At 36.2% G+C, this 26,388-nt stretch overlaps 1 protein-coding gene across 6 annotated transcripts in view; it reads right to left on the reverse strand.

Moving 5' to 3' along the window:
* The window catches only part of LOC137248796 (atrial natriuretic peptide receptor 1), a 115,590-nt gene that overhangs the window by 67,468 nt on the left and 21,734 nt on the right, over window positions 1-26,388 (reverse strand). Inside the window, exons 1-2 of one of the 6 annotated variants that reach the window (XR_010952190.1) lie at window positions 2,991-3,122; window positions 1,091-2,085 (exon numbers count right to left, since the gene is read on the reverse strand). Coding sequence is in view for 1 of the 6 variants with exons in the window: in XM_067779705.1 (XP_067635806.1) it covers window positions 1,091-2,021 (931 nt within the window). In the remaining 5 variants the exon portion in view is untranslated. Of the gene's footprint in view, window positions 1-1,090; window positions 2,295-2,337; window positions 2,718-2,990; window positions 3,123-26,388 lie in introns of those variants that run through there. The other 5 variants (XR_010952189.1, XR_010952188.1, XR_010952191.1 and 2 more) reach the window with 5 other exon arrangements.

Here is a 26,388-nt window from a genome sequence, read left to right on the forward strand (position 1 = left end):
CCAAAGGTCCATTGACGTTATGAGAACTTCAAGTGGCCATGAGATCAATTGGCCTTATGACCACCTTGAATGGTCATAATCCATTTTATTATACCATAGCCATATGCAGCAATTTAAGATCAGCACAAAGGCAAGCTACTTCTTAGAGATTTTGGGGAGTGCTATCGAGGAGAGGCGACATTAGGTAAACTGCCGTTACGTCAATTGAGCATATGACCACTTCAAATGGAGACCAAGCTAATTGAAGTTAAGACCATATGAAAAATTTCAAATGGTTAAAATGTCAACGATATTGAAATTATGACCATGCTGCTTCTCGGAAATGGTGATAAAGTCAATTCTTATTTTTCATCAAAATATTACAACTGTTGAATTCGTGTTACTTTTTATTGTTTTCGCTTGGTTTTGTGCAGTTGAATGAAACGAGAAATTTTTTTTTAGTTTAAAATTTTCTAGGGAAAAATAGGATCAAACTGGTCCTTACTCAATTAAAATTTTATGGCTTCTAATAAATACAGCTTGAAATAATAATATAAATTGACGCTTTGGCCATTGACCTTATGTCACCCCACCGTTATCGATGTTGATGGTCCTCTGGCGGATATAGATCCGGTACTTCAGGTAACAAGCACCATTAAGGTAGTAGCCTGGCTTTCTCGGGAACGGCTTTACATGACGACATTGGACATCCGCCCTACCACCCCGTAGATTCATGAGGAACTTGGCATCGCCAAAGCCTCCCTGCTAAATATGTGTATGATACAATCATATTTGTGGCGGTCAGGTTCACTATTGGATCGGGGAACCTATAAAGTTTTGTATTGCGATTAACAACCCCTTGGATCCTTCTTCGATTTCGCATATTCTGGCTTAACTCCTAACTTGCCTTGTGTTTAACTTTAGTGTGTCATATTCTATGACATTGAAAGAGGCCCGTATGTATAGAAAAATATTATTAATAATAATATCATACAAAATTATCCTCCAAGCTTACAAGTACTTACGTATTTAAACATATTTACATATTTCATGTATAAAAAGTACTTATGTACCTAAGTGACAAGCAATGCTCTTGTTATGTTCTACTTACTTCGCACCTCCTTCTCAATCTTTCTCAGCATATTGGTGATTTTTGTGCCATTCCAAGTATTACGATCGAATCCTTGCTGCATAACCGAACGTGCGCCCAACTTTTCATGTATCACATATGAGCAAAAAAAACACACCGAATATCCTTTATCATCAATATTATCCGATTCGTAAAGCAAAGCTGTGCGCGTCCAATTGAATTCATTGATTATAGCAAATACGGCATTACCCAAGTTATTGCCTTGAGTACCACGTAGACGAGTAAGAGTAGGGTAATTTCCCGCCTTTTTACCAAAAGCTGAAGCGCTGCCACCCGTAGTTATCACTGGTATATTATAAGCGCCAGCATAACGTGAAATCGGTGCCAAAACATATTCACATGGCAAACCAAATATGGCATTTAAATTAGGTTGTTGTAGGAAAACTTCATAGAAGCCAATTGGTCCGTAAACGGAAGAACAGAAAGAGTCGCGTGCAATAAGCTTAAAATCGATGTAAGCTTGGTGAAAACCTCTGCGCTGCACCATATCAATACCGAGCTCGAGTGCGGGTAACATTTTTGCCATGAAACAATCATTATGACGATCTGGTTCCACGTATGGTAGCATAGCCAATAATACAATTTCGTATTGTGCATAATGATGAGTATCAGTGGTGTGTGGGTGACGTGGTGCTTTAAACTTTTGTATTATTTCACTCTTTACACCTTTAACAACAAAGGGGAAAACATGTTCAGCGATTTGAGTTTGTTGTATTGTGGAATCTGGTAATTCTTTAAATTCTTTTGCAGTGTTTTTGTTTGCAATTGGGTTTGTTGTTGTTGCTGCAGTTAGCACAATAACAAATAGAAGAAGTAACAGAGTTCGCTTTTGTCTTGTAAATTGATGCACGGGTACATGACGGTTCTGCATATTATTGCCACCTATTCTCATATTTTTATTTTTTGGTTATTTTTGGTTCATATTTTAGGCTCAAAGCATTTTGAACATTTCAGCACTGCCTCAGATTTTAAAATGGGAAAACCAGCATTTTTATATTAAAATACTCAATATTTCACACTATATTGTAACTATACGTCAGAATCAATATTTGGGTGGGTATTAGGAATCAGTTTTTTAAGAGACCTACTCATAAGAGAAAAAGTAATTTCTCCGTTTTTCGAAAGAGAAAAGTGAGTGGAAAAGTTGCAACTACCTAATGAATTTGGAAGTGGTAGGAGGAAAGATAACTTCAAAAAATTGTGATTACTTTTTTGCTTATGGCTCAATCTCTTAAACCATATTGGTTGGCTCCAATACCCAGCAGAGTGCTGTGTTTAATTGGCGTGTTTTTAATTGGCTTAAGACTTTTTCATCCCTGTTGCACATTTTAAATTAAATTGTTCTCATTTTCTTGTTATTAGAAACTTTTTTGTTAGGTACTGTAAACTTTTTCGTCGATCACTTCACTAATTTTCATATTTGTTCGTTTTCGCGAGTCTGTTATGTTCTTATTCTTTGGAGCGCTTAAAAGTAGAATGTTAGCAAAACCAGTTTTTAGGCTTATTTTATTCTTTTTAAATTAAATGCATGCACGATTTCAAATACGTATTAAGCACACGTCTGCGTCCCACTTTTCACTTGTTTGTTTATTAATATAATCACCGACTTTATTTTTAAATTAATATTAAGAAAAATAATTGTGTTTCTTATTTTTTTCGATCAATCTGTACACTTTAATGCATCTCATCTGGAAAAAAGTTTTAAATTTAGAAAGCAGTACTTTGGAGGACTAAGAAGTATTATACGAAAAAAAAAAAAATAATAATAACACTGTGTGACGAAAAAAAAAAAATTATTATATAGATTGTCGAATCCACACTTGTTGGACTAGTTGTGTTTATAAAAACTGCGTTTGCTTACGACTACACCCCAATTATTTGTAGAAATGGTTACTCAAAATGAAAAATTTTTAGTATATTTTGTACTGATTATCAAATCTATTTTTACTTCCTTTATACTCGTATTAGGTCGGTTGAATGTCTGTCCGCTTTTCATGCCAATCTTGCAATCGATTTTTAAGTAACTTCTGATTGAGGTACAAACGTGAAACTTTACACATAAGTTAGAACACCGTGACAATGCAACCAAAGGAAAAAAAATTCGTTAGGTGAAATAATTACATAAGAATTTGAAAATTTGCAAACCAGCTTTTAATTAACTTCTCGACGAACTAGAGACTTGAAATTTCAAGCCTAATTCAGAGGTCGATGACAGCCAATGACACGATACAAAAAGATTCGCTAGGGGGCGCACGGAATGGGATATTTAGAAAAATCGTAGGAAACGGAGGGAATTTTGGGATTGCTTTTTATGTAAGTTCTCATTGAGCTACAACTATAAAACTTTACAGATAAGATAAGACGCCGATAGAATTTAAGAAAAGGAGAAAAAAATTCCGTTAGGTGCGCACGGGTCGAAATATTTAGAAAGGGATTTGGAAATTTGGTGTTTTGAGATGCATTTTAAAGTAACTTCCCATTGAGCTACAAACATGTAACCTCAGAGACAGGTTAAGACACCGTGACAACGGAAAAAAAGGAGAAACAAAGTTCCATTAGGTGGCGCACGGATAAAAAACTAGATAGTAATTTGGAAATTTTAAACCGGGTTTTAAGTAGCTTCTCGATGAGCTAGAAGCTAAAAATTTAGAGGTTAATTCAGAGGTCGATGACAGCCGATGGCACAATACAAAAAGTTTCGCTAGGGGGCCGCGCGAACTGAGATATTTAGAAAAATCAAACGGGACGGAGGAAATTTTGGGATTGATTTTTATGTAAGTTCTCATTGAGCTACAAGCGTAAAATTTAACAGATAGGTTAAAACACCGAGAAAATGTAAGAAAACGAGAAAATAAAAATAAAATAAAAACATTTTAGGCACTTCCTTTATAAAATGGACAATCAGCGAAAAATGTCTCCATATATAAATACATGTTCTTGCTAAACTTTGATTTTTAAATTTTGACATAGAATTGTTTATGAGAAGTAAAAATATAAAGGTGACTGTCCAATCCAAGTACCTAATGTACGCTCCACTTTATTTTTACTTCTCATAAACATTTTTGCAATTTCGATGTCAAAATTTAAAAATCAAAGTTTAGCAAGAATATGTCTTTGTATAAGGAGACATTTTTCGCTGTTTTTTGTCCATTTATATAAAGGAAGTGCTTAAAATTTTATGTATTTTATTTTTATTATGTGAAACAAACAGTTGTACGCCGTGTATATCCATTTTTGAAATATTTTAAAGTTGTAAAACTCAACGTTTTCTTCTCTGAAAAAAATTGTTGCTGCCGTGTATCAGCTGATGCTCACAAGCACGCTGTCAATAATAATAAAAATTCATAAGCAATTGTTGCTTTCATTTCAATTTCCTTTGCTAAAAATTTGTGAAGTTACGAAAACAAGTTGCCACGATCAGCTGGTTTAGCAGGGTTACACTGCCACACCGTTATTTTATGCAGGGTGAAAGTGTAATGCTTTTGCGTTCCGAGGAGGTAACAAATTTCACAAAAGAACGAAATACCCCGTAAAGGCATTACCCTCTTTTTAGAATAGAACAAAATATATTTATAATCCTTGCGCAGCGTACAAAAATCGTAAAACTCTTTCCAGAAAAGGAAACCCTATTACACTTTTTTCATACTACACACAGCATTGCTATCATCGTACGTGAATTTAGTGCTGTGGAGTCAAGAAGTGTGATTGTTTGAAATGGAAATCAACTGCCCTTTGTTTATGCGGTTAATGCCTTAGACCTGTTGTCATCACACTCCTCATCAATCTGGGGCGTTGAGCAAGCAATTAAATAAAAACGTTGGACGCGTAAAATTTCCATTGATAGAACTGAACCTTAAACAGGTTATCCTACGCCACACAACGCTTTTATTTAATTGTATGATCAACGCCCCAGATTGATGAGGAGTGTGATGATCAGTACCTAGGAGCTATCTAATTATTTTCTAGCTTTTAGTATTATTCTTACTTAATGTACGTATTGTTTTCAATAAAACCGTTTAACTTAAACATTTTTATACTCAGTTGAGCAGAGCTCACAGAGTATATTAACTTTGATTGGATAACGGTTGGTTGTACAGGTATAAAGGAATCGAGATAGATATAGACTTCCATATATCAAAATCATCAGTATCGAAAAAAAATTCGATTGAGCCATGTCCGTCCGTCCGTCCGTCCGTCTGTCCGTTAACACGATAACTTGAGTAAATTTTGAGGTACCTTGATGAAATTTCGTATATAGGTTCCTGGGCACTCATCTCAGATCGCAATTTAAAATGAACGATATCGGATAATAACCACGCCCACTTTTTCGATATCGAAAATTTCGAAAAATCGAGAAAGTGCGATAATTCATTACCAAATACGGATTAAGCAATGAAACTTGGTAGGTGAGTTGAACTTATGGCGCAGAATAGAAAACTACTAAAATTTTGGACAATGGGCGTGGCACCGCCCACTTTTAAAAGAAGGTAATTTAGAAGTTTTGCAAGCTGTAATTTGGCAGTCGTTGAAGATATCATGATGAAATTTGGCAGGAACGTTACTCTTATTACTATATGTCTGTTCAATAAAAATTAGCAAAATCGGAGAACGACCACGCCCCCTTTTTAAAAATTTTTTTTTTAAATTCAAATTTTAAAAGAAAAGTTAATATCTTTACAGTATATAAGTAAATTATGTCAACATTCAACTCCAGTAATGATATGCTGCAACAAAATACAAAAATAAAAGAAAATTTCAAAATGGGCGTGGCTCCGCCCTTTTTCATTTAATATGTCTAGGATACTTTTAATGCCATAAGTCGAACAAAAATTTACTAATCCTTATGAAATTTGGTAGGGGCTTAGATTATAGGACGATAACTGTTTTCTGTGAAAAAGAGCGAAATCGGTTGAAGCCACGCCCAGTTTTTATACACAGTCGACCGTCTGTCCTTCCGCTCGGCCGTTAACACGATAACTTGAGCAAAAATCGATATATATCTTTACTAAACTCAGTTCACGTACTTATCTGAGCTCACTTTGTATTGGTGTAAAAAATGGCCGAAATCCGACTATGACCACGCCCACTTTTTCGATACCGAAAATTACGAAAAACCAAAAAATGCCATAATTATATACCAAATACGAAAAACGGATGAAACATGGTAATTGTTATTGGTCTATTGACGCAAAATATAACTTTAGAAAAAAACTTGGTAAAATGGGTGTGACACCTATCATATTAAGTAGAAGAAAATGAAAAAGTTTTGCAGGGCGAAATCAAAAGCCCTTGGAATCTTGGAAGGAATACTGTTCGTGGTATTACATATATAAATAAATTAGCGGTACCCGACAGATGATGTTCTGGATCACCCTGGTCCACATTTTGGTCTATATCTCAAAAACGCCTTCACATATACAACTAAGGGCCACTCCCTTTTAAAACCCTCATTAATACCTTTAATTTGATACCCATATTGTACAAACGCATTCTAGAGTCACCCCTGGTCCACCTTTATGGCTATATCTCGAAAAGGCGTCCACCTATAGAACTAATGCCCACTCACTTTTAAAATACTCATTCCCATCTTTCATTTAATACCCATATTGTACGAACGCATTCTAGAGTCACCCCTGGTCCACCTTTATGGCGATATCTCGATAAGGCGTCCACCTATAGAACAAAGGCCCACTCACTTTTAAAATACTCATTAGCACCTTTCATTTGATACCCTTATCGTAAAAACATATTCTAGAGTCACCCCTGGTCCACCTTTATGGCTATATCTCGAAAAGGCGTTTACCTATAGAACTAAGGCCCACGCCATTTTAAAATACTCATTAACACTATTCGTTTGATACCCATATCATACAAACAAATTCTAGAGTCACCCCTGGTCAACCTTTATGGCGATATCTCGAAAAGGCGTCCACCTATTGAACTAAGGCCCACTCACTTTTAAAATACTCATTCCCATCTTTCATTTGATACCCATATTGTACAAACGCATTCTAGAGTCACCCCTGGTCCACCTTTATGGCGATATCTCGAAAAGGCGTCCACCTATAGAACTAAGGCCCACTCACTTTTAAAATACTCATTAACACCTTTCATTTGATACCCATATCGTAAAAACATATTCTAGAGTCACCCCTGGTCCACCTTTATGGCTATATCTCGAAAAGGCGTTTACCTATAGAACTAAGGCCCACGCCATTTTAAAATACTCATTAACACTATTCATTTGATACCCATATCGTACAAACAAATTCTAGAGTCACCCCTGGTCAACCTTTATGGCGATATCTCGAAAAGGCGTCCACCTATTGAACTAAGGCCCACTCACTTTTAAAATACTCATTCCAATCTTTCATTTGATACCCATATTGTACAAACGCATTCTAGAGTCACCCCTGGTCCACCTTTATGGCGATATCTCGAAAAGGCGTCCACCTATAGAACTAAGGCCCACGCCATTTTAAAATACTCACTAACACTATTCATTTGATACCCATATCGTACAAACAAATTCTAGAGTCACCCCTGGTCAACCTTTATGGCGATATCTCGAAAAGGCGTCCACCTATTGAACTAAGGCCCACTCACTTTTAAAATACTCATTCCAATCTTTCATTTGATACCCATATTGTACAAACGCATTCTAGAGTCACCCCTGGTCCACCTTTATGGCGATATCTCGAAAAGGCGTCCACCTATAGAACTAAGGCCCACTCACTTTTAAAATACTCATTAGCACCTTTCATTTGATACCCTTATCGTAAAAACATATTCTAGAGTCACCCCTGGTCCACCTTTATGGCTATATCTCGAAAAGGCGATTACCTATAGAACTAAGGCCCACGCCATTTTAAAATACTCATTAACACTATTCGTTTGATACCCATATCATACAAACAAATTCTAGAGTCACCCCTGGTCAACCTTTATGGCGATATCTCGAAAAGGCGTCCACCTATTGAACTAAGGCCCACTCACTTTTAAAATACTCATTCCCATCTTTCATTTGATACCCATATTGTACAAACGCATTCTAGAGTCACCCCTGGTCCACCTTTATGGCGATATCCCGAAAAGGCGTCCACCCATAGAACTAAGGCCCACTCCCTTTTAAAACACTTATTAGCACCTTTCATTTGATACCCATATTGTACAAACAAATTGTAGAGTCACCCCTGGTCCACCTTTATGGCGATATCTCGAAAAGGCGTCCACCTATAGAACTAAGGCCCACGCCCTTTTAAAATACTCATTAACACCTTTCATTTGATACCCATATCGTACAAACAAATTCTAGAGTCACCCCTGGTCCACCTTTATGGCTATATCTCGAAAAGGCGTCCACCTATAGAACTAAGGCCCACTCACTTTTAAAATACTCATTAACACATTTCATTTGATACCCATATCGTACAAACAAATTCTATAGTCAGGCCTGGCCCACCTTTATGGCGATATCCCTAAATGGCGTCCATCTATAGAACTATGGCCCACTTCCTCTTAAAATACTCCTTAATACCTTCCATTTGATACACATGTCATACAAACACATTCCAGGGTTACCATAGGTTCTTTTTACAACATGGTGATTTTCCCTTACTTTGTCTCCACAGCTCTCAACTGTGTATGTAATGTTCGGTTACACCCGAACTTAGCCTTCCTTACTTGTTTTTAAATTATTTTATTTTCAAGTTTTTAGTCTTTATTTAATTGCATATTAGATATTTCTTATTCTATTTAGTTCATTTAGTGACTCATTATTACAAGGACTCTTCCCTGACAATTAATTACAATCTAAGTCCTTAACATATAATCCTTCCAAAGATTTTACACGACTCACATGCCAACCTAATATAAACGCACGCAAGTCATTTTCTGTCAAAAATGTCTCATGCATATACAACTTGTATGAGAGCAACCCAAGTTGAATTTGCTGCGTGAAAACCTAACTCGATTTCCGATTTTTGTTCTGCGTGACATTTATATTTGACGTTTGCACACATGCTTATTTGGGTTGGGGCAAAAAACGCAGGTTGTTTGCGTGCGCTAAAAAAACGCAATGCGGTTTTATTAGGTTGGCATGTCAGCGACACGCTGCCAAATTTTTATAGTACACATCAGCGTCATCCATCAGCAGACAGCATGGCAGCGAAATGTATAGTGGCCAAACTATATTGTATGTAGTACATACACACATTCTTACAAATAAAACAAATTCTCTAATGTTTTTATTTTACAAAAATTACTCAAATGCCACGCGACGCTCTAATGATGTTGTTCATAGTTTCAAATTGTTTATTTATAAAATGCTCTCAAAACAAGTAAGGAGGTCGAAGTTCGGGCAAAACCAAACATTATATACCCAGCGTGTGCTTTCATATACATATATATATTAGGGATAAAGAAAGAACATCACGAATATTAAGTAATTTATATGAAAGCTGCAATAACTATAATACTTATACACATGCAACTTTCGCTTCCGTAAGCAGTTATAAAACGGTCATTATTATAGAAAAATGTTGTTACCAAATCTCGTTAAAATTAGTAGACTTTGGTATTTAAAACATTGTGAAGAGCATAACTGAAGAAGCGGAGCAGTCACATTATAACTTTTGTAGGCGTGGCCAGGCTTATTTTTCAAAATTTTGCCAAATTTATGATTTCACAATCATTTCACATATCAAGTTTCGTCACTTTATCTATCTTTGGCAATAAATTATCGCGTGACGGACGGAAATGGATTAAAAAAATTATTTTTCTATGCTGATAGTTTTGATATAGAAAAGCCGCCATCAGACGTAAGCTATACTCCCCCTGTGTAAAATATACGCTGGGTGTACAAATTATGAAAAGTAGAGTTACACTTCTTGATTATTTCGGTAGAATCTATTGAATTGTAAATTGATGAACATAACTGAATGTTAGTTTTGTCTTGTATCGAATCTCAATTTGCTTATCTCATACAAATTTCTTAACAATTTTTCACTGTGCAAAGCCAATGCTTGGACCATGATTCTATTCTCTGCGCGAAAGTATATAAATTTAAAATGATTAATTACTCATATTGAATGGCGTGTTGCGTAGTTTACACTTATCTGTCTGGCTGGCCAAAAAGATTGGCATTCCAGTACGCATGAGCCCAGATGAAAAAAAAATATTATTAAGTGCGAGCCCGCTTACAGCATCGGTGATAAAAAGAGCACCGAAATTTAAAAAGGCATTGTTAGTAAATTTTTATTTAATTTATATGTTATATAACAATTAACGGGCGGCCGCCGAGGCGTGGTGGTAGCGTGCTCCGCCTACCACACTGAAGATCCCGGGTCGAGCCCAGGGCAAAACAACATCAAAAATTTGGAAACAAGTTTTTTCAATTAAAACAGAAGTTTTTCTAAGTTACTGGGAAGGCCAAATTATTTATGATCTGAATATATAGATGTCTAAAAATGGTAACGCACATACAGCAGCGACTAGAAAAATAGCAGTTGCAATTTTTTTTTATCAAATTTTTTCATCAAGTGTTTTTATGTTTTCGATAATTTAAGAAAAACCTTCAATGAATTTAGTAACTGGAAATACAAGTCATACTTCTTTTAAAATTGGATTTCGATAAAAAAATTTTAAAAATTAATGCCAATTTTGAGAATTTTTCGTACCTTGTCTGACTTCAATTTATTAGCCTTAAAAACTACATACTCAATAGTATGCTCCTTCATTAAAACCTTCATATTAAAAAAAAAAAATACTGTCGCACTCTACAATATTGGGAAGCTGAAGTATTTGGCGACAGTGCTATTTGGAACTGAGGAGCCAATTGAAAAGTAAAGTCCTCTCTAAATAAAAAAAAAACACGCCCCACAAGTCGCCCATCATACCTGTCCTGATGTATGGCTCGCAATCATGGATGTTGTCGAGAGAAGGTGAGATGGCTCTTGGAGCATTCGAAAGAAAAGTTCTCCGGAAGATTTATGGTTGTGTCCGTGATGCCGACAGCGAGTACCGAAGGAAGTATAACGCAGATATGAAGATTGTGCGGCGATTAAAAACCCAAAGGCTTCGCTGGCTAGATCATGTTTTGCGAATGAACGAAGACGCTCCGGCCAAGAAAATATATCAGTCGACACTGCAGTTTGAGAGCAGAGGAAGGTAGTGATCTCCATTGAGCTGTGAGAGACAGGTGGATGAAGACTTGACTTCCCTTGGCGCCCCCAATTGGTGTCAGTTATCGCGAAACAGGAATAGCTGGCGTGTCTTGTTGCGAAACTACCAAAATCGCTCAGGCCGTTAACACGAGTTAATGACGCGTTAGTGTCTAGTAGTTTGAATTGAAAAGAGGTTTATGTCACTCACTTGTTTCAAGTCGGAGATTTTCCCTAGGGGGCATATTTGGTAATTTCGTACGCCGTATTATTAAATTTTTTTGTATTACTCCTGTTTTGTTACGCTTCCTCGTCATGAATATTTTAATGACTTGCTTTTATTTACGGTTTTAGTAATTATAACAAAACACAAAAACTTGTTTGGCTTTTTTTGCTTTGTATCTATTTATAGAAACAGCCATGTACATGGCGCCGGTGTTTATCCAGCTTTTGTTTTATTTTATTTTTTGCTTTAAAACTCTAATTGATATTTAATAATTTATCCAGCTTTCTATGGGTGTTCGTTGGATTTACCTTAATATAGCTTTAAAAAAGCAAATCATGTGACGTTTAAACAAAATAATTAGAGAAAGCATTCGGCAAGCTAAAATATAAATATTAAAATATTGTTTTTACGAATTAAAAAGTCGAAAAAGTCTTCAAGTGGGTGTTTTACTTCATGCTTCAAAGATTTTAAGCATGCCGTCTATGTCTAATTGCTGGACGAAAGAAATCTAACAGATGTTGAAAAGTTCTGGAATTGAGCTATAGGCCTGCCTAACTTCATGAAATTACGTATGATTTCTCAACACACGACGACAAGATTGTGGTATTGAAACACCTCTAAAGTAGCGAAAAATACAAAAAGATCAGCAGCAAAACAAACTACAAAGCGAGCATGGTTTGTCTGCGTGACTTTTAAGAAGTTTTTATCTCTTACTCCCTTACTCTCATAGTCTCCACTTTAGGGCGGGGGGGGGGGGGGCGGTATAACCTAGGAGGTTCAATGTGGTGATATGAAATCGTTCCCGAGATGGTTGGGCTAGTGTATTAATGACGCTGGTTACCGGACCGTATTGATTCTGCATACATATATCCGGTAAAGGACCAACAACAGCGATAACACTCCCCAAAATCTTCGGTGATATTCTTTATCGCGTTAACAACAACAACAAGAACACTCTCTAGGTGTATATGTTTATGCAGCTAATTTGGAAAATGTCCACAAAATATGCTTAGTGTAGTGGGAGGAGGTATTCAAATTGTGTTTAAAAAAATAAAAAAATATTTTGCTCAATTTAGCTGCAAGGTGATGTAGGCCGAGCTTATTGCCGGGACGGGACCTACTTGTTTTATGCCAACTCACTGAAAAGCTTTTCACAGCAGGAATACATTCGGAGTGTTTGCCAAACCACTGCCAAGGGGGAAAAACGTATTTCTCATTGAAAAAACTTTTCGAACGAATGCCTGAACGGATGGTTGACAGCGAACACACACACAAACTGCTCTTTTTCGAAAAATGTAATTATTTTTTAAACAGCTTATGGTTATGTTGCAGAGGAATCAATTACTTTTATAGCTGTGTTAATTAAAATTTTTTACCACATTTTCGCAATTTTCCGCGCCCCTATTGTATATTTCCTTCGTATTACTTATATCGAAATCAACCGAAATCATTTCATAAGATGTATGTATGTATAGTAGACTGGGTCGATTTATTAACAGATATCGCGCCATCGATTTTTCGATAGGATTTGGGCTCAGGAAAAAAAATTCCAACGTTGTCGATAACAGTTTTTTGAAAAAAAAAAAAAAAATATGAATAGAATAACACTTAATAATATTTTTTTTTAGCGGACATTTTTGGGTCGGACAGGGTATACATATGAAAATTTTTTTTAGTAGGTCATGAAAAAAACTTTAAAAATCAAAGTCGAAAAAAAAATGAAATTTCGCAGGGCTCGAAAATTATTTTTTTGGGTATGCGTAGTGGAACTTTTTTTTTCCTGAGACCAAATCCTATCGAAAAATCGATGGCTCGATATCGGTTAACTTTCGTCCATAAAAATCGAAACATCCTAATGTATAAACTTTGCCACATAGGGGGTATGTGCTTCTTATATACAATTATATGAAATATTATTAAGTGTTATTCTATTTTTAGCTTGAAAGCCAGTATTTCAATTACGTTCAACTTCTTTAGCATTCTGGCATGATTTAACAATTCTATTAATATTCATTTGAAGTATTTAACAAGAAGATTACTTTTTAATAACACAATCTAAAGATAATTTAGATGTCTATATAGATAATTATTTACATATTTACGTGCTGTTTGTCTAAGTTCAGTAGTTACAAGCGACAACAGCGTAAGTGTACTTATTTAAGTTCATAGCAAGTAGCATATATGAAAAAGCTGCTTGTCAACTTGGCTGTACACAATTTTTTTTAAAAGGTCAATGAAAATGTATAATAACGGGCGTAGGAGTTACGTCAGATTATTAGGAGCATTTATTAGCGCAAAAGTTGAAAAATTCTAAAAGGAGCTGTACGCCTAAAAGATAGCTGCAGTTAAGTGCCCCAAGGGACATGGCTGATTAATGCTTTTAAGGGGAGTGAAACGCTCAATGACAATTGATTCTAAACTTCCAATTTGTATACTAAAAGTGCTCTGTAGCAAGGAAATGCTAAGCACAGGTACATACATCTATATAAAAAATGCTAGGGATCTTCCCTGAAGATGATGCGAGAGCATAGAAACGCGTTGCAGTGAAAAGGAAATTTTAACTTTTAGCTTATAACTTCCAGCCATAATGATCCAACTCAGTAAATAAAAAGTGAATTCATTCTGGAAGTTTCATTCACCTCTTATGGGAACTTTGTAATATTTTCCATTTCCATTTAGCTAGATGTACATACCAAAAATTATTTGAATTACCCTCTGTTTTTCAGAATGCCATAGTAGCTCAAAACAAGTTATATAATTGATCGGTTTGTTCAAAGAAAATTATTTTCAAGTCTGGTGTTGGGACAGATAACCTCAGCTCCTCCCTGACTACGCCCGTTCATACTCACAAACAAAAATTGTGAATATATCCAATTATAATTTCTAAAAATACTACTTATATACATATATTCATACATACAGCTTGCCTCCTTAGTAATAATAAAAAAGTCAAAATGAGCAGAGAATCGACTAATGGATATGCGATGAGTGATTTATGAGAATAGAGCGAAAAATATTAGTTTTGATATAAATTCTTAAATGCGCTTAATTTACTTAAAACTGCATATATTTTGCACACTAGAGTGAAATAAAAATATTTGTCTTTCTTTTTTTCCATTTGATATTGTGAAAAGTTTTGTTAGAACATCGAAAAAGTCATCATGGGCTATTTTCGAGATATGATGAATTTGGATTACTTGTGTTATTAGGGTATATGAGAGATCGAAAATCGTGATAAGTCAAACAGTAGGGGCCTTCCATGGGTGGCATTTTTTGACTCGATTTAGTTCAAATTTAAAGTAATTGCTTTTTTAAACGGTTTTATTTAGCTTGAGTTGACAGGCCGCATGGCCGCATGCACGGCTGCACGGCCGTTGTGAACGAATCTTGTAATTGAAATTTAAGTAACTTCCCGATAAGCTACAAGCATGAAACTTGGAATATAGTTCAGAACCCGATGACAATGCAATAATAAGAAAAAAATCGCCGCTAGGTGGCGCATGGATCGAGATATTCGCAAAAATCGTATTTGTGGACCGATTTGGCTCATATTTGGAACACTTAATACATACAAGAATAGAAATCGACCTGTGAAAAAAATCGCCGCTAGGTGGCGCATGGATCGAGATATTCACAAAATACGTATTTGTGGCCCGATTTGGCTCATATTTGGAACACATAATACATACAAGAATAGAAAGCGACCTATGAAAAAAAAATCGCCGCTAGGTGGCGCATGGATCGAGATATTCGCAAAAATCGTATTTGTGGACCGATTTGGCTCATATTTAGAACACTTAATACATACAAGAATAGAAATCGACCTGTGAAAGAAAATCGCCGCTAGGTGGCGTATGGATTGAGATATTCGCAAAAATCGTATTTGTGGCCCGATTTGGCTCATATTTGGAACACTTAATACATACAAGAATTGAAAGCGACCTATCAAAAAAAATCGCCGCTAGGTGGTGAAAGGATCGAGATATTCAAAAAATCTTATTTGTGGTCCGATTTTGCACTTTTTTGAACACATAATACATAGATACATGAATAGAAAGCGACCTATGATGCCCGATTTGGCTCATATTTGGAACAAATATTGCATACAGTCCGATAGAAGTGACATCAAAATATTTTGGAGTTGGAGGAGGGACAAGCATACGTGGCGCAGAGTCGAGTAAAGTCTTTGGAAGGGTTATGTATTGAGGACTTAGGTTGTAACAAATTGTCAGGAAAGAGTCCTTGTAATAATGAGTCACTAAATGAACTATATAGAATGAGAAATAATAGGCAATTAAATAAAGACTAAAAACTTGAAAATAAAATAACTAAAAAAATTTTTTTAAGTTAAACGGTTTTATTGAAAACAATACTTACATGAAGTAATAATAATACGAAAAGCTAGAAAATAATTAGGTAGGTACTAGGTACTAGTCATCACACTCCTTATCAATCTATGGCGTTGATCAGACAATTAAATAAAAGCGTTGGGCGCGTGAAATTTCTAAAAATGTGACTGATTAAGGTTCAGTTAGTTTTACTTATGACTATCAGTAGAAATATGACGCGTCCAACGCTTTTTTGTAATTGTCTGATATTATTGGGCTGGACCAAGACAGCTAAAACAAGTAAGGACGGGACTGTGTACGGCTGTGCCAAAGACTTCACACCTCTCATGAATTGGGCTGAACAATAATCTTATCCCATTCGTAATCTCCAAATAATGCGCTGTATATGATAAGAAATATATGTATAGTGAACAGATGTACATACCTAAACGATTTTAAGATAAATATAAAACAAGTAAGGAAGGCTAAGTTCGGGTGTAACCGAACATAACATACTCAGTTGAGAGCTATGGAGACAAAATAAGGAAAATCAATCTGGGGTAACCCTGGAATGTGGTTGTATAACATGTGTATCAAATGAAAGGTATTAAAGAGTATTTTAAGAGAGAGTAGGCCATAGTTCTATGGATGAACGCCATTTAGGGATATCGCCATAAAGGTAGACCAGGGCTGACTCTAGAATTTGTTTGTACGTTTTGGGTATCAAATGAAAGGTGTTACTGAGCATTTTAAGAGGGAGTGGGCCTTAGGTCTATCGGTGGACGCCTTTTCGAGATGTCCCCATTAAGGTGGACCAGGGGTGATTCTATAATGTGTTTGTACGATATGGGTATCAAATGAAAGCTGTTAATGAGTATTTTGAAAAGAAGTGATCCTTAGATCCATAGGTGGACGCCGTTTCGAGATATCGCCATAAAGGTGGACCAGGGGTGTCTCTAGAATGTGTTTGTACGATATGGGAATCAAATGAAAGGTGTTACTGAGCATTTTAAGAGGGAGTGGGCATTAGGTCTATAGGTGGACGCCTTTTCGAGATATCGCCATTAGGGTGGGCCAGGGGTGACTCTAGAATGTTTGTACGGTATGGGTATCAAACGAAAGGTGTTACTGAGCATTTTAAGAGGGAGTGGGCATGAGGTCTATAGGTGGACGCCTTTTCGAGATATCGTCATTAGGGTGGGCCAGGGGTGACTCTAGAATGTGTTTGTACGATATGTGCATCAAACGAAAGGTGTTACTGAGCATTTTAAGAGGGAGTGGGCATTAGGTCTATAGGTGGACGCCCTTTCGAGATATCGCCATTAGGGTGGGCCAGGGGTGACTCTAGAATGTTTGTACGATATGGGTATCAAACGAAAGGTGTTACTGAGCATTTTAAGAGGGAGTGGGCATTAGGTCTATAGGTGGACGCCTTTTCGAGATTTCGCATTAGGGTGGGCCAGGGGTGACTCTAGAATGTGTTTGTACGATATGGGTATCAAATGAAAGGTGGTAAGGAGTATTTTAAAAGGGAGTAATCCTTAGTTCTATAGGTGGACGCCTTTTCGAGATATCGCCATAAAGGTGAACCAAGGGTGACTCTAGAATGTTTGTACGATATGGGTATCAAACGAAAGGTGTTACTGAGCATTTTAAGAGGGAGTGGGCATTAGGTCTATAGGTGGACGCCTTTTCGAGATATCGCCATTAGGGTGGGCCAGGGTGACTCTAGAATGTGTTTGTACGATATGGGTATCAAATGAAAGGTGGTAATGAGTATTTTAAAAGGGAGTAATCCTTAGTTCTATAGGTGGACGCCTTTTCGAGATATCGCCATAAAGCTGGACCAAGGGTGACTCTAGAATGTTTGTACGGTATGGGTATCAAACGAAAGGTGTTACTGAGCATTGTAAGAGGGAGTGGGCATTAGGTCTATAGGTGGACGCCTTTTCGAGATATCGCCATTAGGGTGGGCCAGGGTGACTCTAGAATGTGTTTGTACGATATGGGTATCAAATGAAAGGTGGTAATGAGTATTTTAAAAGGGAGTAATCCTTAGTTCTATAGGTGGACGCCTTTTCGAGATATCGCCATTAGGGTGGGCCAGGTGTGACTCTAGAATGTTTGTACGATATGGGTATCAAACGAAAGGTGTTACTGAGCATTTTAAGAGGGAGTGGGCATTAGGTCTATAGGTGGACGCCTTTTCGAGATATCGCCATTAGGGTGGTACAGGGGTGACTCTAGAATGTTTGTACGATATGGGTATCAAACGAAAGGTGTTACTGAGCATTTTAAGAGGGAGTGGACATTAGGTCTATAGGTGGACGCCTTTTCGAGATATCGCCATTAGGGTGGGCCAGGGGTGACTCTAGAATGTTTGTACGATATGGGTATCAAACGAAAGGTGTTACTGAGCATTTTAAGAGGGAGTGGACATTAGGTCTATAGGTGGACGCCTTTTCGAGATATCGCCATTAGGGTGGGCCAGGGTGACTCTAGAATGTGTTTGTACGATATGGGTATCAAATGAAAGGTGGTAATGAGTATTTTAAAAGGGAGTAATCCTTAGTTCTATAGGTGGACGCCTTTTCGAAATATCGCCATTAGGGTTGGCCAGGTGTGACTCTAGAATGTTTGTACGATATGGGTATCAAACGAAAGCTGTTACTGCGCATTTTAAGAGGGAGTGGGCATTAGGTCTATAGGTGGACGCCTTTTCGAGATATCGCCATTAGGGTGGGCCAGGGGTGACTCTAGAATGTTTGTACGATATGGGTATCAAACGAAAGGTGTTACTGAGCATTTTAAGAGGGACTGGACACTAGGTCTATAGGTGGACGCCTTTTCGAGGTATCGCCATTAGGGTGGGCCAGGGGTGACTCTAGAATGTTTGTACGATATGGGTATCAAACGAAAGGTGTTACTGAGCATTTTAAGAGGGAGGGGGCATTAGGTCTATAGGTGGACGCCTTTTCGAGATATCGCCATTAGGGTGGGACAGGGGTGACTCTGGTATGTTTTTGTACGATATGGATATCAAATTAAAGGTATTAATGAGGGTTTTAAAAGCGAGTGGCCCTTAGATGTATATGTGAAGGCGTTCTCGCGATATCGACCAAAATGTGGACCAGGTGATCCAGAAAATCATCTGTCGGGTACTGCTAATTTATTTATATATGCAATACCACTAACAGTATTCCTGCCAAGATTCCAAGGGCTGTTGATTTCGCCTTGTAGAACTTTTTCATTTTCTTCTACTTAATATGGTAGGTGTCACACCCATTTTACAAAGGTTTTTCCAAAGTTATATTTTGCGTCAATAAACCAATCCAGTTACCATGTTTCATCCCTTTTTTCGTGTTTGGTATAGAATTATGGCATTTTTTTCATTTTTCGTAATTTTCGATATCGATAAAGTGGGCGTGGTTATGGTCAGATTTCGCCCATTTTTTATACCAGGAAAAAGTGAGCTCAGGTAAGTACGTGGGCTAAGTTTAGTAAAGATATATCGGATTTTGCTCAAGTTATTGTGTTAATGGCCGAGCGGAAGGACAAACGGTGGACTGTGTATAAAAACTGGGCGTGGCTTCCACCGATTTCGCCCATTTTCACAGAGAACAGTTACCGTCATAGAATCTATGCTCCTACCAAATTTGAGAAGGATTGGTAAATTTTTGTTCGACTTATGGCAATAAAAGTATTCTAGACAAACTAAATGAAAATGGGCGGAGCCACGCCCATTTTGAAATTTTCTTTTATTTTTGTATTTTGTTGTATCATATCATTACTGGAGTTGAATTTTGACTTAATTTACTTATATACAGTAAAGATATTAAATTTTTTGTTAAAATTTGAATTTTAAACAATTTTTTTTTAAAAAGTGGGCGTGTTCTTCATCCAATTTTGCTAATTTTTATTTAGCACATATAGAGTAATAGTAGTAACGTTCCTGCCAAATTTCATCATGATATCTTCAACGACTGCCAAATTACAGCTTGCAAAACTTTTAAATTACCTTCTTGTAAAAGTGGGCGGTGCCACGCCCATTGTCCAAAATCTTACTAATTTTCTATTCTGCGTCATAAGTTCAACCCATCTACCAAATTTCGTCGCTTTATCTGTCTTTTGTAATGAGTTATCGCACTTTTTCGGTTTTTCGAAATTTTCGATATCGAAAAAGTGGGCGTGGTTATAGTCCGATATCGTTCATTTTAAATAGCGATCTGAGATGAGTGCTCAGGAATCTACATACCAAATTTCATCAAGATACCTCAAAATTTACTCAAGTTATCGTGTTAACGGACGGACGGATGGACGGACGGACGGACGGACGGACGGACGGACGGACGGACATGGCTCAATCAAATTTTTTTTCGATCCTGATTATTTTGATATATGGAAGTCTATATCTATCTCGATTCCTTTATATATGTACAACCAACCGTTATCCAATCAATTTTAATATACTCTGTGAGCTCTGCTCAACTGAGTATAAAAATGGCAAAAAACCCCCTTATCTGAACGATCGGTTGTATGGGATATATATTATATATAGCTCCGATCGAAATGATTTTTACAGGAAATCTTCTATGATATATTAGAATATATATCACCAAGTTTCACGTTTTTATATTGGAAACTAAGGAAGAAATGGCCAAAAATCTTTTAATCTGAACGATCGCTTGTATGGGATAGGTATATCCTATATACATATAGCTCCGATCAAAGTGATTTTTTCAGGAAACCTTCTACGATATATTAGAATAAATATCACCAAGTTTAGAGTTTTTAGATTCGAAATTGAGGGAGAAATGACTAAATATTTTTCTATGTATGGGATATATACTATATATAGCTCCAATCAAAGTGATTTTTTCAGAAAATCTTTTAGGATACATTAAATTATATATATCACCGGGTTTCACGTTTATACTTTCTAAATTAAGGGAGAAATGGCCAAAAATCTTTCTATCTGAACGATCGGTTGTATGGGATAGGTATATACTATATACATATAGCTCCGGTCAAAGTGATTTTTTCAGGAAATCTTCTATGGTATATTAGAATAAATATCACCATGTTTAACGTTTTTATATTGGAAATTAAGGGAGAAATTGCCAAAAATCTTTCTATCTAAACGATCGGGTGTATGGGATATATACTATATATAGCTCGGATCAAAGTGATTTTTTCAGGATATCTTCTATGACATATTAGAATATATATCACCGAGCTTCACGTTTATACTTTCTAAATTGCTGTTTTAGCAATAAGGTTGCTCCCCGAAGGCTTTGGGGAGTGTTATCGATGTGATGGTCCTTTGCAGGATACGGATCCGGTTCGCTCCGGTACCACAGCACCATTAAGGTGCTAGCCCGACCATCTCGGGAACGATTTATCTGGCCACATTACACCTTCAGGCCATTTCCTCCCTCCCCACCCCCAAGTTCCATGAGGAGCTTGCGCCGCCAGAGCCTCGTCTGTTAGTGAAACAGGATTCGCCGCGGATAGGTGAGGTTGACAATTGGGTTTGGAGAAGCTATATATTTCGCTGGCAACCTGAAGGGTTGCGCTACACAGCCCGTTGAATCTGGTATTTTAGTCGCCTCTTACGACAGGCATACCTACCGCGGGTATATTCTGATCCCCTATCCCGCTGGGGTAAAATCGTCTTATCTGAACGATCGGCTGTATGGGAGATATATGTTATAGTGGTCCGATCCTACCGGATCCGACAAATGTCTAATATAAACAAAAACACAAAATTTCTTTGAGATATCTCAAAATTTGAGGCACTAGTTTGCGTTAAAACAGACAGACGGACGCACAGACAGACGGACATGGCTATATCAACTCAGTTCGTCGCCCTGATCAATTCGGTATACTTAATGGTGAGTCTATCTTCTATATTTCTCAACGTTACAAACATCGGACCAAAGTTAATATACCATTTCATGTTCATGAAAGGTATAAAAACAATTAAATAAGTAAAAAGGTCGCAAAGAACTATGATATATATTTTTATTTATTTTACTTTGGAAACCTTCAGACGTGCTCTATAGGCTTTGGGCTGGACACACAACTGACAAAAATTTCAAGTAAATTTAAGTTTAAGGATATCAAACCTTTTTTATTTGCTTTCATACGAAAAGCTTCATGGGCTTTGATCATTTTGCGTGTTATTCTACCGGAATCAATTTTGTTGTTTTTGGGAGCTAGCCATTTGTTTGAATGTGTGTCATGCCGGCACCAATGTTATTTAAAATTTGTCTATATTCTCGAAACCGTTTCGGTTGTTATTGGGAGTCAGCGGGAGCTAAAGTGCTGTTTTAGGAGCTATACGGAGCCAATGCGTGGGCACCTGTGAACTATGCTGTTCTTTAAGTATGGTGTAACTTATTCGGTAAAACAAAAAATATTAAAACTTCGAAAAAAAATCGAATTTCGTTAAAACAGCGTTTTTTTTTTTATTAATTTATGACATCTAGAGCTCTCGACAACCAATTATCGATTCGTAAAAATTTTTAAGTAAAATAGTCCACTTTTGCTAATCGACTAGTTGTATTAATCAAATAGTTTTCTTCTTTAATTTTTAATGAATTCTGCCATTAGTAAAGTCATATTTTGCCCTTTGCTTTTTTGGCATTCACAGGAACGTTTTCGAAAACGCATTTTGTACAAACAATTCAATTTATTAATTCAATTAAATTGAATTTATGAAACCGTCAGTCATTGTGAATATGTACAAGTGAAAAATCCTTCTATACCTCCATTGTCATCCCTACCTGTCAAATAATAGACGAAAGGGAGAAGGGCTGTCGCGAATGGGTAGAGAATGGAAGAAAGGTTTGTTATTTGCTCGCCGTTATTAAATAGAAATGCCATAAATCGCCTATTCTTGATTCAAATCAGCTTTTCTTTTAATTGTGTATACAGAAAATCAGACTACATATTGATTTTAATTTCTAAAATCTAGTTATTAGATAAAATATGAGCAGCCAGTTAAGCAAACATTTGAAATTTTGTAAATAATTCAATACGCCTGTCGTTTACAAATATGATTGAAAAACATTATTGGCAAATTATTTAAGTAATCGAACAGTGATTGAACAGGTGATCGGGGCTGTTTACTATTGTGAACGTTTTTTTCAAACATTCGTCACTTGTATGAATTCACAATGCCGTCAGTATTCGAATAATGACAGTTAGTCGATTGCATGCTATGTTGATTGCCGAAACAATCGATTGTTAACTCAAAAAAATTTAAAACAAAAAAACTCAAATATCTTAAAATTTTGATATACTTCAGAAAATTTTACCGTTTATAAAATATTACTTACTGAAAGAGTGCTCAGGGTGGAGTGTATTATCTGGGTAAAGGCCAGGTGCTAACTTTGCTACTTTGCTTGGTAAAAATCTGGAACAGGGGTCGACTACTAATACGCGTTCAAAAATATCGAGAGAGGTGTCAAAAGACGCGTATTGACTGCGACAACAATAATCCGAAGGCGGAAAAGTTTTAGCTTTGTCCGGAGATATATGCAGTTGAAGTTGGCAATTTTCATGTGGTTGTTGGAATGTTGTTGTGCACTGAAAACAATTTTGTGTAGAAAGGGATTTCTGCACGGCAGGGTAATGTTTTGTAAGCGCACCCTAAGGCCGCCAATGCAGAAGTGTTCTGCGCAAAAATATTATGGGTCTCAGCCCCGGTTTCGGAGGGACCCGCGGCCATCTCATGGTTTTTCCTTAATATCTTTCAAATTACTTGAAGTTTTTACTTTCCGCTTTAGGTTTGTTAATACTGATGTCAAGGCGCGTCATTTGACACTTCTCCCGACATTTTTGGACTGTTCTAGACCATTACCCTTTGCTTAAGCTTATGATAGCTGATGCTTTTGGTGTTCTAAGAAATCTCCTCCATACAAGTTTTATCGAAAATGGCAAATATAAATAATAGCTGGCTCTATTTTAAAAAGCGAATTCGTAAGAAACTAGGCGCAAATATTGTCGAACCTCTGATAGGGAAAAAAAACAAAGTCGAAAACTGTTGAAATTGTTAAACTGTTTTATTTAGCTTGACTCTGTATAGCGAGCGTTGTTTACGAATTTTGTAATTGAAATTTAATTTCCCCATAAGCTAGGTGGCGCATGGATCGAAATATTTTAAAAAACGTATTTGTGGTCCGATTTGGCTCGTATTTGATACACTATACATACATGAATGGGAAGCGACCTATGAAAAAAATCGCCGACAGGTGGCACAAGGATCGAGATAGTTTTGGTTCATTGAACAAATATTACATACAGTCCGGTAGAAGTGACATCAAAATACTTTGGAGCACATAAGTTCAAATTGTGTAAGTGAAATTGAGGTAAGTGAAATAATTAAAAAAATTGTTTAAAAACGTGAGGCGTACCATAACCTAATGAAGGTTCAGTTGGTCGTAATTACGCAAATATGAAAATATTATAATCGATTGAATATAAATAGAAATTTGACGCGGACCACACTTTTATTTATTTTTCTGAGTGCGATGACTAATCCTAGACCCTACCTAATTATTTTCTCGCTTCTATTATTATTACTTAATGTAAGTATTGTTTTCAATAAAAGCGGGTAACTTAAAATTTGTTTAAAAATATTTTATTTTGTTTTAGTTGAAAGAATATCGGTTTAATGCAACATTTTCTCAACAAATTTTGTTCCGTTGTCTATGCAAGAAATCGGTGTGAGACAAGGTATCTGTTTTCCTTTTAGTTTTTAAATAATCGATTCGAACCGGTTAATGCCAAATTAAAGAAGTACTAAATTTATAACCAAAACCCCAAAATGGCAACATTGTTAGTCCAAGTAATTATTTCTTCAAACACACTTATGTACTCATAAACAAGGCACTCATCACAAATTTTACATGTAGGTGCATTTACAACATTGAACTTATAGAAGGTGACTTGTCATTTCTATAAGTAAGCGTATGATGAGCATGTAAATGATTATTGACGAAATGATAAAATGCTCTCATTGCAATGTAATGGAATGTAACTGAAAATTGCTTTACACAATATTTCCGGTGCTTAAATTATTATTTTTAAATGTTTTTTAGTTGCATACTAGCATATATAAGTACATATGTATGTGTGCAAGTATGATTCAAAGTATGTATCCATATACATTCGATTAGTCGTCACAATTGTACGTTGATTTTTGTAGCATAGTGTTTGATAGCTGGATCAGCAGATGGCTTATTGTTATTAGTTCAGTGGCACATGCTGTGCACTTATACGCTTAATTGTGATTACATAAACATATGTACATTGTTTGTAAATATATATGCACAAATATTTATGTACATACATATATTTTCACGTCTATAGGAACAATGAACAATGCTATTGGCAATGAAAGCGTGAAATATGTGACGGTGTCAATATAAAAACCAAAACTGACCAGCTCAATAGATAAGAAAATAAAATACAGAGGTATTGTTACTAGGCAAACATTTTTAGCAATGGCCCTTCATTTACAGTAAGGCGTATCATAAAGTTCAAAAAATATTCAAAAAAAATATTAAAAACAATTGTCGCCACCCTCTTTTCTTTATCTAAAGTATATATGACACTACCTTATTTTTGCTTGGATTCCAAGCTGAAAAAACTGACGAAACTTTATCGGAACTTCAAAACGCAAAAACAATTTCTATCACGAAAAAGCGAGACCACTATTTCCCCAAAATTAGTGAGTTTGATATGTTTTTATACTCAGTTGAGCAGAGCTCACAGAGTATATTAAGTTTGATTGGTACGTAGGTTCTGAGCACTCATCTCAGATCGCTATCTAAAATGAACGATATCGGACTATAACCACACCCACTTTTTCGATATCGAAAATTTCGAAAACCCAAAAAGTGCAATAATTCATTACCAAAGACAGATAAAGCGATGAAGCTTGGTAGGTGCGTTGAACTTATGATGCAGAATAGAAAATTAGTAAAATTCTGGACAATGGGCGTGGCACCGCACACTTTTAAAAGAAGGTAATTTAAAATTTTTCCAAGCTGTAATTTAGCAATCGTTGAAGATATTATGATGAAATTTGGCAGGAACGTTACTCCTATTACTATATTTACGATTAATAAAAATTAGCCAAATCGGAGAAGGACCACGCCCACTTAAAAAAAACTTTTTTTAAAGTAAAGTTTTAACAAAAAATTTAATATCTTTACAGTATATAAGTAAATTATGTCAAAATTCAACTCCAGTAATGATATGGTGCAACAAAATACAAAAATAAAATAAAATTTCAAAATGGGCGTGGCTCCGCCCTTTTTCATTTAATTTGTCTAGGATACTTTTAATGCCATAAGTCGAACAAAAATTTACCACTCCTTTTGAAATTTGGTAGTGGCATAGATTTTATGACGCTAACTGTTTTCTGTGAAAATGGGCAAAATCGGTTGAAGCCACGCTCAGTTTTTATACACAGTCGTCCGTCCGTCTTTCCGCATGGCGGTTAACACGATAACTTGAGCAAAAATCGACATA

Source organism: Eurosta solidaginis, chromosome 1 (assembly GCF_040869045.1).
Source record: "Eurosta solidaginis isolate ZX-2024a chromosome 1, ASM4086904v1, whole genome shotgun sequence".
Lineage (NCBI taxonomy): Eukaryota > Metazoa > Arthropoda > Insecta > Diptera > Tephritidae > Eurosta > Eurosta solidaginis.